A 13,732-nucleotide genomic window follows, 5' to 3' on the forward strand; every position below is an offset into this window, starting at 1 on the left:
TGGGGTGCCATAGGTTACACGTCTCGGTCACCTCTTGTTCGCATTGACTGCAGTTTGAAAAGTGGACGTTACATTTCAAATGTGTTGCGACCCGTGGCTCTACCCTTCATTCGATCCCTGCAAAACCCTACATTTCAGCAGGATAATGAACGACCGCATGTAGCAGGTCCTGTACGGGCCTTTTCTGGATACAGAAAATGTTCGACTGCTGCCTTGGCCAGCACATTGTCCAGATCTGTCACCAATTAAAAACGTCTGGTCAATGGTAGCCGAGCAACTGGCTCGTCACAATACGCCAGTCACTACTCTTGATGAACTGTGGTATCGTGTTGAAGCTGCATGGGCAGCTGTACCTGTATACTCCATCCAAGCTCTGTTTGACTCAATGCCCAGGCGTATCAAGGCCAGAGGTGGTTGTTCTGGGTACTGATTTCTCAGGATCTATGCACCCAAATTGCGTGAAAATGTAATCACGTGTCAGTTCCAGTATAATATATTTGTCCAGTGAATAACCGTTTATCATCCGCATTTCTTCTTGGTGTAGCAATTTTAATGACCAGTAGTGTAGAATAAAGATGTGCCATAATGGTTCAGCCGGCCGAAGTGGCCGTGCGGTTAAAGGCGCTGCAGTCTGGAACCGCAAGACCGCTACGGTCGCAGGTTCGAATCCTGCCTCGGGCATGGATGTTTGTGATGTCCTTATGTTAGTTAGGTTTAACTAGTTCTAAGTTCTAGGGGACTAATGACCTCAGCAGTTGAGTCCCATAGTGCTCAGAGCCATTTGAACCATTTGAACCATAATGGTTCATCGCAAGTAGCGTTAACTGGGTACACACAAAACAACGTATTTCTCTCATTATATGTCGCGCACTAGCGGGGTATCTTGCGATTGTGAGCAGCCTATAAAGTTAAATAAAGCCCGAGTGTTTCTGAAATGGTCATGGACGCGCACTCGCAAAACGGGGAAGGCAGCTGAAACCCTCGACCAACGTAACAATATCAACAAATGGATGGCTGCAGCCTCCCGGCGCATTGGTTGTCAGCCGTCCCAGTAAAGTGGGGCGACTTGGACCCCAAGTCGCGACAACACATCACCGGACACTGCCACGACCGACTAAAAACAAACAGTACACATGGAATTCGATTGATGATAAGTTCCCTACATGAGTAACTTAGGAGTAGATTTCCTCGGGGCAGTGAAGTAACTTAAGTTACTAAATAAAAATAGGTCTTCCGGCCCAGATTGTATACCAACTAGGTTCTTTTAAGAGTATGCTGATGGAATAGCCAGCCGTTGCCACCGACCGGTTCTAGGCGCTTCAGTCCGGAACTGCGCTGCTGGTACTGTAGAAGGTTCGAATCCTGTCTCGGGTATGGATATGTGTGATGTCCTTAGGTTTAAGTAGTTCTAAGTCTAGGGGACTGATGACCTCAGATGTTAAGTCCCATGGTGCTCAGAGCCATTTTTGAACTGATACAATAGGTCCATACCTAACAATGACATACCACCGCACGCTTGATGAAAGATCCATACCCAGGGGCTGGGAAGCTACACGGGTCACACCAATATTTAAGAAGGGTAATAGGAGTAATCCAATAAATTACGTGCCTGTTTCATTAACGTCGGTATGCAGCAGGATTTTGGAACATATATTGTGTTCGAACATTATGAACTATCTTGAAGAGAATGGTCTATTGACACACAGTCAACATGGATTTAGAAAACATCGTTCTTGTGAAACACATGTAGCTCTTTACTCACACGAAGTGTTGAGTGCTATCGAGAAAGGATGGCAGCCCGATTCTGCATTTGAAGATTTCCAGAAACCTTTTGACCCCTACTTCGTAAGCGACTTGTAATTAAATTGCATGCTTGTGGAACATCGTCACAGTTATGCGACTGGATTCATAATTTCCTGTCAGGGATGTCACAGTTCGTAGTAATTGACGGAATGTCACCGAGTTAAACAGAAATGCTTTCTGGCGTTCCACAAGGTAGCATAATAGGCCGTCCGTTGTTCATATAAATGAATTAGGAAACAATCTTAGCAGCCGTCTTAGGTTGTTTGCAGATACTGTTACGTTTATCGTCTAGTAAAGTCCAGAAGGTCAATACCAATTGCAAAACGATTTAGGTAAGGTATCTGTGTGGTTCAAAAATTGGCAATTGACGCTAAATAATGAAAAGTAAGAGGTAATTCACATGAGTGTTAAAAGAAATCGGCCAGCTTCCGGTTACACGATAAGTAAATCAAATCTAAAGGCGGTAAATTCAACTAAATACCTAGGAATTACAATTACGGACAAATTAAGTTGGTAAGAACACGGAGAAAACGTTGGGGGGAAATCGAACCAAAGACAGCGTTTTATTAGCAGAACACCTAGAAGATGCAACATGTCTACTAAAGAGACTGCCTACGCTACGCTTGTCCGTCCTCTTCCGGAGTACTGCTGCGCAGTGTGACATCCTTACCAGATAGGATTAATGGAGTACATCGAGAAAGTTCAAAGAAGGGCAGGGCTTTTTGTGTTATCGAGAAATAGGGGAGAGAGTGTCACGTACGTGAAACGGGGTTTGGGGTGGAAATCATTCAAACAAAGGCGTTTCTCGTTGCTGCGGCGGGATCTTATCACGAAATTTCAATCACCAACTTTCTCCTCTGAATGTAAAACTTTTTTGTTGACGGCGACCTACATATGGAGAAACGATCATCATAATAAAATAAGGGAAATCAGAGTTCACTCGGAAAGATACAGGTGTTCTTTTCTCCGCAAGCTGTTTGAGAGTTGAATAGTAGAGAATTAGCGTGAAGATGATTCGATGGTTCGATGAACCTCTGCCAAGCACTTAAGGGTAATTCGCAGAGTAACTATGTAGATGTAGAACTGCCGTCGGTTTTCCGCGGTTAACAGCACAAAAACACGGCTCCCATACCAAGTATTTCGTGACAGAATCCTTGTACAAAATTCTTTCGGTGTACAAACAGCACCACTTCTGAGCTACAACTCGACCTTTCGAAGGTAAGCAACAACTTTTTCGTTAGCAGATGGTATCAGGGCAACACGATTTTAATCTGCCCTCACAGCGTGGGTACACTGCACTAGGTCTTGGACCACATGAACTCCATACACTCATAGATTGGCTTTACTATGTTAGTAGAAACGAAGGTAAGTTGTTGTTCTTCAACTTGTTGGTCTCCCGGAAGTTACATGGAGATTGGGTCGTTAAGTCTAAAGAAACCCGACGCATACAGGCATTTATGAGGGGGGAGGGGGTCAGTAAGTAACGCAACACGTTTTTTCGCGGCAAGTTTCTGTTGAAAAAATGCAGAATTTGTTGTGGAATATCTTGGGATATTCCCGCTTTATCCCCTATAGTTTCATGAACTTCCGGAAATTGGGGGCGCTATATGTAGCCTTAAAAATGGCGCCTGTACCGGAGGTGTGATCCAAGCAGAGAGCTGTCATTGAGTTTCTTCTGGTGGAAACCAAGAGCGTTGCAGATATTAATAGGCACCTGCAGAATGTCTACAAAGACCTGGAAGTAAACAAAAGCTCGGTGAGTCGTTGCGCAAGGCGTCTGTCATCATCGCAGCAAGGTCGCACAAATCTGTGCGATCTCCTTGTTGCCGGGCGGCAGCAAACAGCTGTCTCGCGTACAGCACTTCAGGTTTAATCACTGTACTATAATGTTTGATCTTTGTATGAATGAACATACATTTTTGTTGTAGATTTCACGCATTCTCCCATATGCTCGTTTGAGCTTTTGTAACCGAACTTTCTGTACCTCCTTTTCCAACCCTGTTGGTTCTGTGATCTCACCGAGATATTTGAAGTGTGGAACTCGTTTGATCAGCCCGTATTTTGTGTTCAGTTTCTGACTGTCAAATTTAGTGAAAATGAGCTTGGTCTTCCCGAATGAAATTTGGAGTCCAGTTTTCTCAGCGCATTCCTTGAGGACTTCAATTGTTTGATCGCTGTATTTTCGCAGGCTGCTAGTACCGCTAGGTTGTCTGCGAACGCTTAACGACTGACCTTGACGTCATCATTCTTTCGTCCAAGTTGCATGGGTTTCTAGTGGTCCTGGGGTTTCAATTCTTTCTCCCATTCTCGGATGACTTTATCCAGAAGAAGGTTGAAGAGCAGTAGTGACAATCCATCACCTTGTCGAACACTGGTCTTTATCTCAATGGGCTCTGACAATTCGCCCATGAACTTCGCTTTTGACTTCGTGCCCGTGACTGTTTCCTTGATGAGTCTTAATGTATTTCGATCAAGTCCTTGTTCTTCTAAGATGTTAAAGAGGGGCTGTCGATCGACCGAATCATATGCCTTCTTGAAGTAGACGAACATACAGACGATCGGCGACCTTCGTGTTGCTCTATATTTCAAAAGCACCTTGAAATTGAAAATTTGTTCAACACAGAACGCCCCCGTCGGAAACCGGCTTGATAGTCACCAATTTTGTTTTCAAGCTGTTCTTGTGTTCTTTGAAGAAAGCACGCGGATAGTATTTTGTAGATGACTTCAAGGAGAGAAATCCCTCTGTAGTTATTGGCATCTGTTCTGTCTCCTTTCTTGTGTAACGGATGGATGAGTGCACATTTCCATTCTTCAGGTACCTTTTCAGTTTTCCAGATGTCTATGATGATTTGTGTAAGCTCCTCAAGTGTATTTGGGCTATGTTCTTCAATAGTTCTGGAACTATGCCTTCTTCTCCAGTGCCCTGCTATTCTTGAGTCTGAAGATGTGTCTATGGATTACTTCTTTGGTATGTGGTGAAGATTCTGGGTTTACTTGTGCGGGTGTCTCTTTGGGCCATCTTGATGTGGGGTCCTGGCAATTGAATTGCTCTGAGAAGTATAGAGCCAATTCTCTACAATTATATCGGTCGGTCAACGCGAGTTTGCCGTCTGGTTTTCTGAAACATAAGCTCTGAGGGGTGTATCTTCGAATCCTCCCTGCGAATGTCCTGTAAAAGTCTCGAGTATTGTGATCTCAGAAGTCTTTTCCTGTCGAGTCCAACTGGTCCTTCAAGAGCCTCCTCTTTGTTTGTGTGATCCGTTTTGAGGCTTCCTTTCTGGGCTGAAGATAATATTGTTGAGTCAGCAGTGACTTCTTAGAGTTACGTTTCTGGAAAGCACTCTTTCGTTCTTCCAGTGCTTCTTCACATGTGGAGTCCCACCACGGGTATTTTGTATTCTTCTTCAATGGTTGTTATGGAACTGATGTCAAGTGCCTGCCTTTTAGCTTTCATGTCGTTTGCTTACGTTACAAGGACCCATACCTCAAGTTCATACATTTATGCTCCTCCATTAACCTACAAAATTTGTAGCATTATCATGCAATCACCTTGCATATACATACACTACTGGCCATTAAAATTGCTACACCAAGAAGAAATGCAGATGATAAACGGGTATTCTTTGGACAAATATATTATACTAGAATTGGCTAGTGATAACATTTTCACGCAATTTGGGTGCATAGATCCTGAGAAATCAGTACCCAGAACAACCACCTCTAGCCGTAATAACGGCCTTGATACGCCTGGGCATTGAGTCAAACCGAACTTAGATGACGTGTACAGGTACACCTGCCCATGCAGCTTCAACACGATACCACAGTTCATCAAGAGTAGTGCCTGGCGTATAGTAACGAGCCAGTTTCTCGGCCACCATTGACGAGACGTTTTCAGTTGGTGAGCGATCTGGAGAATGTGCTGGCCGCGGCACCAGTCGAACATTTTCTGTATCCAGAAAGGCCCGTTCAGGACCTGCAACATGCGGTCGTGCATTCTCCTGCTGAAATGTAGGGTTTCGTAGGGATCGAATGAAGTGTAGAGCCACGGGTCGTAACACACCTGAAATGCAACGTCCACTGTTCAAAGTGCCGTCAATGCGAAAAAGAGGCGACCGAGATGTGTAACCTATGGCACCCCATACCATCACGCCGGGTGATACGCCAGTATGGCGATGACGAATACACGCTTCCAATGTGCGTTCACCGTGATGTCGCCAAACACGGATGCGACCATCATGATGTTGTAAACAGAACCTGGATTCATCAGAAAAAATGACGGTTTGCAATTCGTGCACCCAGGTTTGTCGTTGAGTACACCATCGCAGGCGCTCCTCTCTGTGATGCAGCGTCAAGGGTAACCGCAGCCATGGTCTCCGAGCTGATAGTCCATCCTGCTGCAAACGTTGTCGAACTGTTCGTGCAGATGGTTGTTGTCTTCCAAACATCCCCATCTGTTGACTCAGGGATCGAGACGTGGCTGCACGACCCGTTACAGCCATGCGGATAAGATGCCTGTCATCTCGACTGCTAGTGATACGAGGCCGTTGGGATCCAGCATGACGTTCCATATTACCCTCCTGAACCCACCGATTCCATATTCTGCTAACAGTCATTGGATCTCGACCAACGCGATCAGCAATGTCGCGATACGATAAACCGCAATCGTGATAGGCTACAATCCGACCTTTATCAAAGTCGGAAACGTGATGGTACGCATTTCTCCTCCTTACACTAGGCATCACAACAACGTTTCACCAGGCAACACCGGTCAAATGCTGTTTGTGTATGAGATATCGCCTGCCGGAGTGGCCGAGCGGTTCTAGGCGCTACAGTCTGGAACCGCGCGACCGCTACGGTCGCAGGTTCGAATCCTGCCTAGGGCAGTCTAGGGGACTGATGACCTTAGAAGTTAAGTCCCATAGTTCTCTGAGCCATTTGAACCATTTGTAGAGAAATCGGTTGGAAACTTTCCTCATGTCAGCACGTTGTAGGTGTCGCCACCGGCGCCTACCTTGTGTGAATGCACTGAAAAGCTAATCATTTGCATAACAAAGCATCCTCTTCCTGTCGGTTAAATTTCGCGTCTGTAGCACGTCATCTTCGTGGTGTAGGAATTTTAATGGCCAGTAGTGTACATTTTGAAACTTCCCCTTTTAAAATTAAGAATGACAGTGCTGGACAAACTCTTACGTTATTTGATACAGAAACAGCTGAGTAAAACTCAACGTACTGAGACAGTTTTCTCTTTACTTATTCTGATCATCACTAAACTGACACACAATATTTTTAGCGCAACGCAATCTGACTTTGAATAATCCCTACAAAAGAATAGCCTTGACTATCAATAACGTATAACTTTCATGAATCACTTACCTCACAAAAATCTTTGTTGCTCTAACTACTGCAATGCAGCCAGCGCCAATACTGTCAGCTAAATAAAAGTTTCTAACCAGTGAAGGCATTAACTACAGATAGACATAGTTAACAAATGAAAGATTTTGATAGAGAACAAACAATGTATTTACCTTTATAGTGTGCAAAAGTCATTATAAATATCAGTTCGTGACATCCAGTTTTACAAATTTCCTTTTTCTGACGGACACAGGTCCAGATCGTCCGCTCATAGTAACATCTCAAAACTCTGGCATCTCTCTCTCCACATCCACCACTGCTGACGGCTCATCTTCAACTGCCCAACGCTGCGCGCTGTTCACATCCAACTTCCAAGCACTACACTAGCGAATAATCCAACAATGAGTCCAACCAGCCACAGACTGCCCACAGCGCAATCAGCGATTTTCATACAGAGCGCTACGTGGCGTTGCCAACATAAAAATCTATACAGCCTGCTTGGAATTTGCAGTCGCCGACCCCTAAAACTTTTAACCTCCGTAGCGTCGTTGGATGACATTTCTGGACATGGATTCCTGTGTATAATGTCATCTACTGAGTCTCTCTACAACATCCAGAATTGTGTAACATGAATTGTGAAACACCCTGCATACGTGTTATGATTTGCTCGGCCGGTGTGTGTATTTTGTCGCTAGGTTGTAGTATATTCCGTGCCAAGTTCACTAGGGTTCTTTTGCGTTAGTGTGCAACCTGACGCTGGAAGGCGTGGCCGGCGTGGTGGGACCTCGGCAGACCGCCTCCACGGACATCGTGCGCTCCGTCTGCGACCGCCTGGAGATCCCGCAGATCGTCGTCAACTGGGATCCCAAGCCGCCGCCTTCGCGCCGCTACCAGTTCAACCTGCACCCTGATGCCGAATTCGTCGCACAGGTGGGCAACCGACGACTGACACTACATTAAATTCGCTACCTACTTCCGCAAATAATGCTGCGAAATTGTGACACTTCAAAGTGGGGACGTGAAAAACCGACCTCTTAAAACCGATATCGGCATTTTAGTTCTGAATCACAGGTATTTTTCGGTATTTGTCTGGTATTAGTTATAACATGTGTTCTTTTCATTTTCTTATTAATTACCGATTAATAAACCAAAATATCAACTAGCCGTAGAAACAGTGCTAAAATTTTTCGTTTGTAAATAATTTTTTTAAAATAATTCCGTAACGTATTACTATGTTTACGACGTTGCTCATCGAGCCACATACGTTATCTCGCATTTCTAGCTGCTTCTCCCACACAAATAATGATAAAAATTCAGAAATTCAGGGTCGCCACCAACCCAAGCCCTTCCTAACCATTCAGAAAAAACGGAGCTGGAAAATTATTAGTTTAATTACTTTAATAATTTAATTACAAGTACGCAAATTTCTTTAAGCAGCCAGATAAATAGCACTCCATGTCGTGCATGAAGCAACTTGATTAATTCAGGAATGGAAATCAGAGTAAGTGGGTAAGATCGACACCAAAAAATTTATCTTTCACGTATGTTATTTGTTGTATCTAAATATTTGGTTGCACATCCTAACTACACATAACTGGTGCCTGACTCGAAATATTTAAGTAAGAATTACGTGAGAATGAAACAGAGCACAATTTAACTACAGCAAGAAGAAACACAGAAGACGGGGGTAGGAGACAATTATGCTATCATCTCCTTTGCATTAATACCATAAAAATATCTAACTGAGATTTGCATTACTATTCTAAGCATACTCTATTCTGGACAGAGGTTTAATCAATACACAAGGCTGTGCGATAATTATTTAACATACTAACTGCATCTGCTGCTTGCAAACGGCCGAACTAGGGCACGTGGTGCATTCTGGCTCAAACTGTTGCGCTGCTTTGCAGAAAACGCACGAAAGAACAGATATTCTTGCAGAAATTGTAGCTCATTAAACAAGCAAACTGTTAAAATAAAGCCTATTGCGGTGCCGAGGTGAACCGGAAGGGTCATTGATTACCAAACACGTGGCACAAAATCGACACACAAAGACAAAAGAAATTTCCACAAAATATAAGACTAAAAATCTTAAAAAAATAACTCGCTTCACACGCTTCAGATAAGCTAAAGTTCTTAAGTATTTCACCAGTTAAACATAACGAAGTCCTAACTCAACCTGATTCCTATCACCTGAAACCCCCCTTAAGAGCAACGATCCGTACTCACCAAGCGTTCACCGAAGAGTGCCCCTTTCTCTTTAGAGATTACCTAGCTCCCCGTGCAGCGGAAGCTACCAGAGGGGTAGTCTTCCGTCACCAACTTCACACACAAAAACAGCCTTCGACACAGCCTTCGACTAAGATGGGTAAACCTCTCTGTTCAGGTATTGGAAACCTAAGTTGGTCATCCTGTGCTCTCCTTTGAATGAGAAGCAAAGTCGTCTGCTCCCGGCAGACGACGACCAATTCAGCGATTCCCACAAAACAAAACCGAAACCCACATTAATATACACATATAATAATCAATAGGCCTTATTTGAGTGCTCAGTCTTTCTGGAAGAGTTCATGAATTCAGCTAAAAAAAAAAAAAAATCAAATGGCTCAGAGCAGTATGGGACTTAACATCTAAGGTCATCAGTCCCCTAGAACTTAGAACTACTTAAACCTAACTAACCTAAGGACATCACACACATCCATGCCCGAGGCAGGATTCGAACCTGCGACCGTAGCGGTCGCGCGGTTCCAGACTGAAGCGCCTAGAACCGCTCGGCCACACCGGCCGGCAATTGAGCTAAAATCAAGTAGTAAAATGAATAGGTTGTACCGAATTCGACAAGCGTCTTATGAAACGACTTCACAGAGACGTTTCAATTGGTTTGAAATATTGCGTTAGTATAGAAAATGGGAAAAACGATCAATGCTATTTTAATAATACCGATAGAAACGAGCGACAAAAACAAAGCATAAGAATTAGTACAGCAGTGCTGAGACAATAACTGTCCCTGTTACCGTGTGTTGTAGCTTAAGGTATGCCCCCCCCCACCTCCCACCACACCTCCCCCACCCTCCCACTGATCTGTACAGTAGTTTATCTCTGTCGTCGCCGGACTTCCGTTGTACTACAGAATGGGATCAACCAAAGATTGTAAACATTTTTATGAAGTGACGTAGCAGTGAAGTGCAATGATTCATTTGCTTAAAATATTGAATACTTATCTGCACTGTCTACGAAATAAAAATGAGGAAGGAATTATGGCAACGGCAATAAATTAACAACTTAACAATTCACTTACAGTTTACAATAGAAATAGAAACTAGTTGATCTGTTGTCTGTATTTACATATATGCCTTTATCTGCTTGCAGTTTTAGAAAACGGACAAATTAACACGAAAAGTAGAGTTCTTTAATCTCAGTTTTCACAATTTAGCACTGACTACTCATAATGCTCAAAAAGTGGCATGATCCCCAATTACGATATGACTTTTGAGCAGGTTCTTTTTTGTTATAATCAATAGGAGAATAATGGTGATTATTTGTAGTATATAACCACTTATCACTTTTCGAGAAAAGCAGCGAACGATGGACGAACTAAATTTCTTTTACTTAACTATTTCATTGGATATTTGATTCCACGTATCTTAAAACTGAGAGAGAGTTAATTTTAAATCCTTGTTCGATGTCCATGTTTATGACAGGAAATAACAGGAATAAAAAGCTGAAAATAGCTATTTCAGAAACCGGCTATTTTGAGAGTTTTTAACAGTCAAAAAGTGGCATGATCCCCAATTACGATATGACTTTTGAGCAGGTTCTTTTTTGTTATAATCAATAGGAGAATAATGGTGATTATTTGTAGTATATAACCACTTATCACTTTTCGAGAAAAGCAGCGAACGATGGACGAACTAAATTTCTTTTACTTAACTATTTCATTGGATATTTGATTCCACGTATCTTAAAACTGAGAGAGAGTTAATTTTAAATCCTTGTTCGATGTCCATGTTTATGACAGGAAATAACAGGAATAAAAAGCTGAAAATAGCTATTTCAGAAACCGGCTATTTTGAGAGTTTTTAACAGTCAGTTTAAAATGGCGTGGTAAAAAACCTATATAACAGAAAACTGGTTGTTTCAGCGATAACCGTCATCCCTACTTCACATTGATTCATCATTTTCTTGAGGCCTTATTCCCGCTGCAGTGTGAGGTCGGCCTGGTTACTATTGATCTGGCAGAGTTAGTTGCAGAAGGCGGCCGGATGCCTTTCCTGCCGCCACCTACATCAGATTGATTAACCTAGAATAAATTCTGAGATTACAGAAGCAGTTTTCACTGTCCAGTAGGATGTGCGCTTACCTGAAAGTTCCTGACGATTACAACTGCGTGCCTGACGGAACTCGAAACTGGATCCTTTGCGTTTCGCGAACAGGTGCCCTATTGACATTATTTTTTCTTAATCGCGTGACATCTCTCAGATTCCATCGATTTTTACTACAGAGGCTGGGCAGTCAAATGAGTGAACATCGCCGGCGCTGAAATATTCAGGCACGACTCACGATCTACCTTCACAGCCCTATTTCCACCAGTACGTCACCTCCTACCTTCCACACTTTACAGAGTTTCTCCTGCGTACCTAGCGGGACTATCACGCCTGGAAGAAGGGATATTGCTTGAATATGGCTAAGCCATAGTCACAGTCACGTTCAAGTCCCGGTCCGGCACACAGTTTGAAACTGCCGGAATGTTTCACATTCTGAGATGTTCTCTGTCTGCATTGCTCACTAATTTATTGCTCACGAAGTTACATCTACAGGAAGACAAAGAACAGCGACTATTTCCTTGGAAAACTAGTAAGGGAGAGCTAGCCGTTGCAACGGCGGATCCAAGGGGTGGTGCTGAAAGTCAATGCACACACACCAACATCTCAAAAAAATAAAAATAAAAATACAGAAAGGATGCGGTTACGTAGCATCTGATCAGCACACCGCTCTCACAGCCTTTGTCAGTTTACGAGACCGGATCCGCTTTTCTCAGTCTAATAGATCATCAGTTTGGGGTGTACCTTGCTTGCCAACAACGCTCGGTAGACCGAAACGGTCATCCATCAATGGCCGACAGCGCTTAACTTCGATGATCTCATGGGAGCCGGTGTTACCACTGTGACAAGCACTAACATTCATAAATTTCTCAGCTTTCGGAGACTAAACTGGCTACAAAGCGAAGATTCTCGAAAGTGACAAGGAATTCTAGAAATCACGACCTATGTTTAACACACAATTTTTCAGTTCTAGTGTCAGGACCAGACCATTCGGACTGGCTTGCGATTTGACCGTCCGCGGAAAATATTCCAGCTAGGAAAAGGCGCACATTGACAGACCCTACCGTCAACAAAAAACTTTACATGGCTCGTGAGTCCACTGGATATGCTCCGCAAACCACAGAAATTTCAGTAAAGCAATACAGAGAGAGAATGGCTCTCCTCTGAGAATAAAATAACAGGAAACTGACTGCCCGGACGTAAGCAGAAGCTACTAAAAGATACTGCATTCCCCATATTTACAGACCGTCGTATGCGTGATCTGCAGATCTGAGTTCCCAGACGTAGTGGTGACTGAAATACTGATAAAAATGCGCGCACACTTCGATTTCGAGTTGTATAAATTATAATGTTGTTGAAGCTATTAAAGTTTTATGCCGTTATCATTTTTAAATTATGTACAATCTGTCGGATGAAGTGACTGGTTGTGAAAACGGTCTTCCACCTCAGCAACCACCTCGTCATCACTGGCAAAATGTTGCATATTAACTGGTTTCTGCAGTTTACGTAAGAGGAAGAAATCGTTAAGTGCCAGATTTGGCGGACAATGTGGATATGTTAAGATTTCACAATAATTCCTCGTCACTTCTACTTGATATCAAGCCACAAATTGGCGAGAAGATTTTGGTAATCTTGTGCCAAAATTATCTGTTCCCTTTTTTGGGTAGTACGTGAGGAAGACTTTCGATTACTCCTAAAAGACAGACAGTGTAATCCTCCCACAAAAGGAGAGGATTGCTCCAGTGTCTTCTTTAGTGTAGGGGCGATGTGTGTTTCTATTTATGTACCCGTGGTCTAGGGGTAGCGTCTTTGATTCATAATCAAAACGTTTTCGGTCCCGGGTTCGATCCCCGCCACTGCCTAAATTTTGATAAATAATCAGCATTGGCGGCCGAAGACTTCCGGCCTCATTCTGCCAACGGCCTTGTCAAAGAGGGCGGAGGAGCGGATAGAGGTTCAGGGCACTCTCTTGTCCTAGGGGTGGGAAATTGCCCCTACAGGCGGAAGAATCAGCAATGATCAACGACATGAGGATGCAGAAGGGAATGGAAACCACTGCATTAAAGACACGTAACGTGTATCCACAGGACATGTGGCCTGTAATTGAAGAAGTGTCATGATGATCTCTCCATTGGCAAAAGATTCCGGAATAGTCCTCCATTCGGATCTCCGGGAGGAGACTGCCAAGGGGGAGGTTACCATGAGGAAAAGATCGAATAATCAACGAAAAGATAACGTTCTACGAGTCGGGGCGTGGA

At 43.5% G+C, this 13,732-nt stretch overlaps 1 protein-coding gene across 1 annotated transcript in view; it reads left to right on the forward strand.

Annotated features, from left to right (window-relative positions):
- Positions 1–13,732, forward strand: part of LOC124594291 (glutamate receptor ionotropic, kainate 2-like) — a 212,001-nt gene that overhangs the window by 48,931 nt on the left and 149,338 nt on the right. The window contains exon 4 of the mRNA XM_047132654.1: positions 7,898–8,085. Coding sequence (XP_046988610.1) covers positions 7,898–8,085 — 188 coding nt within the window. The remainder of the gene's footprint in view (positions 1–7,897; positions 8,086–13,732) is intronic.

Source organism: Schistocerca americana, chromosome 2 (genome assembly GCF_021461395.2).
Source record: "Schistocerca americana isolate TAMUIC-IGC-003095 chromosome 2, iqSchAmer2.1, whole genome shotgun sequence".
Taxonomy (NCBI): Eukaryota; Metazoa; Arthropoda; class Insecta; order Orthoptera; family Acrididae; genus Schistocerca; species Schistocerca americana.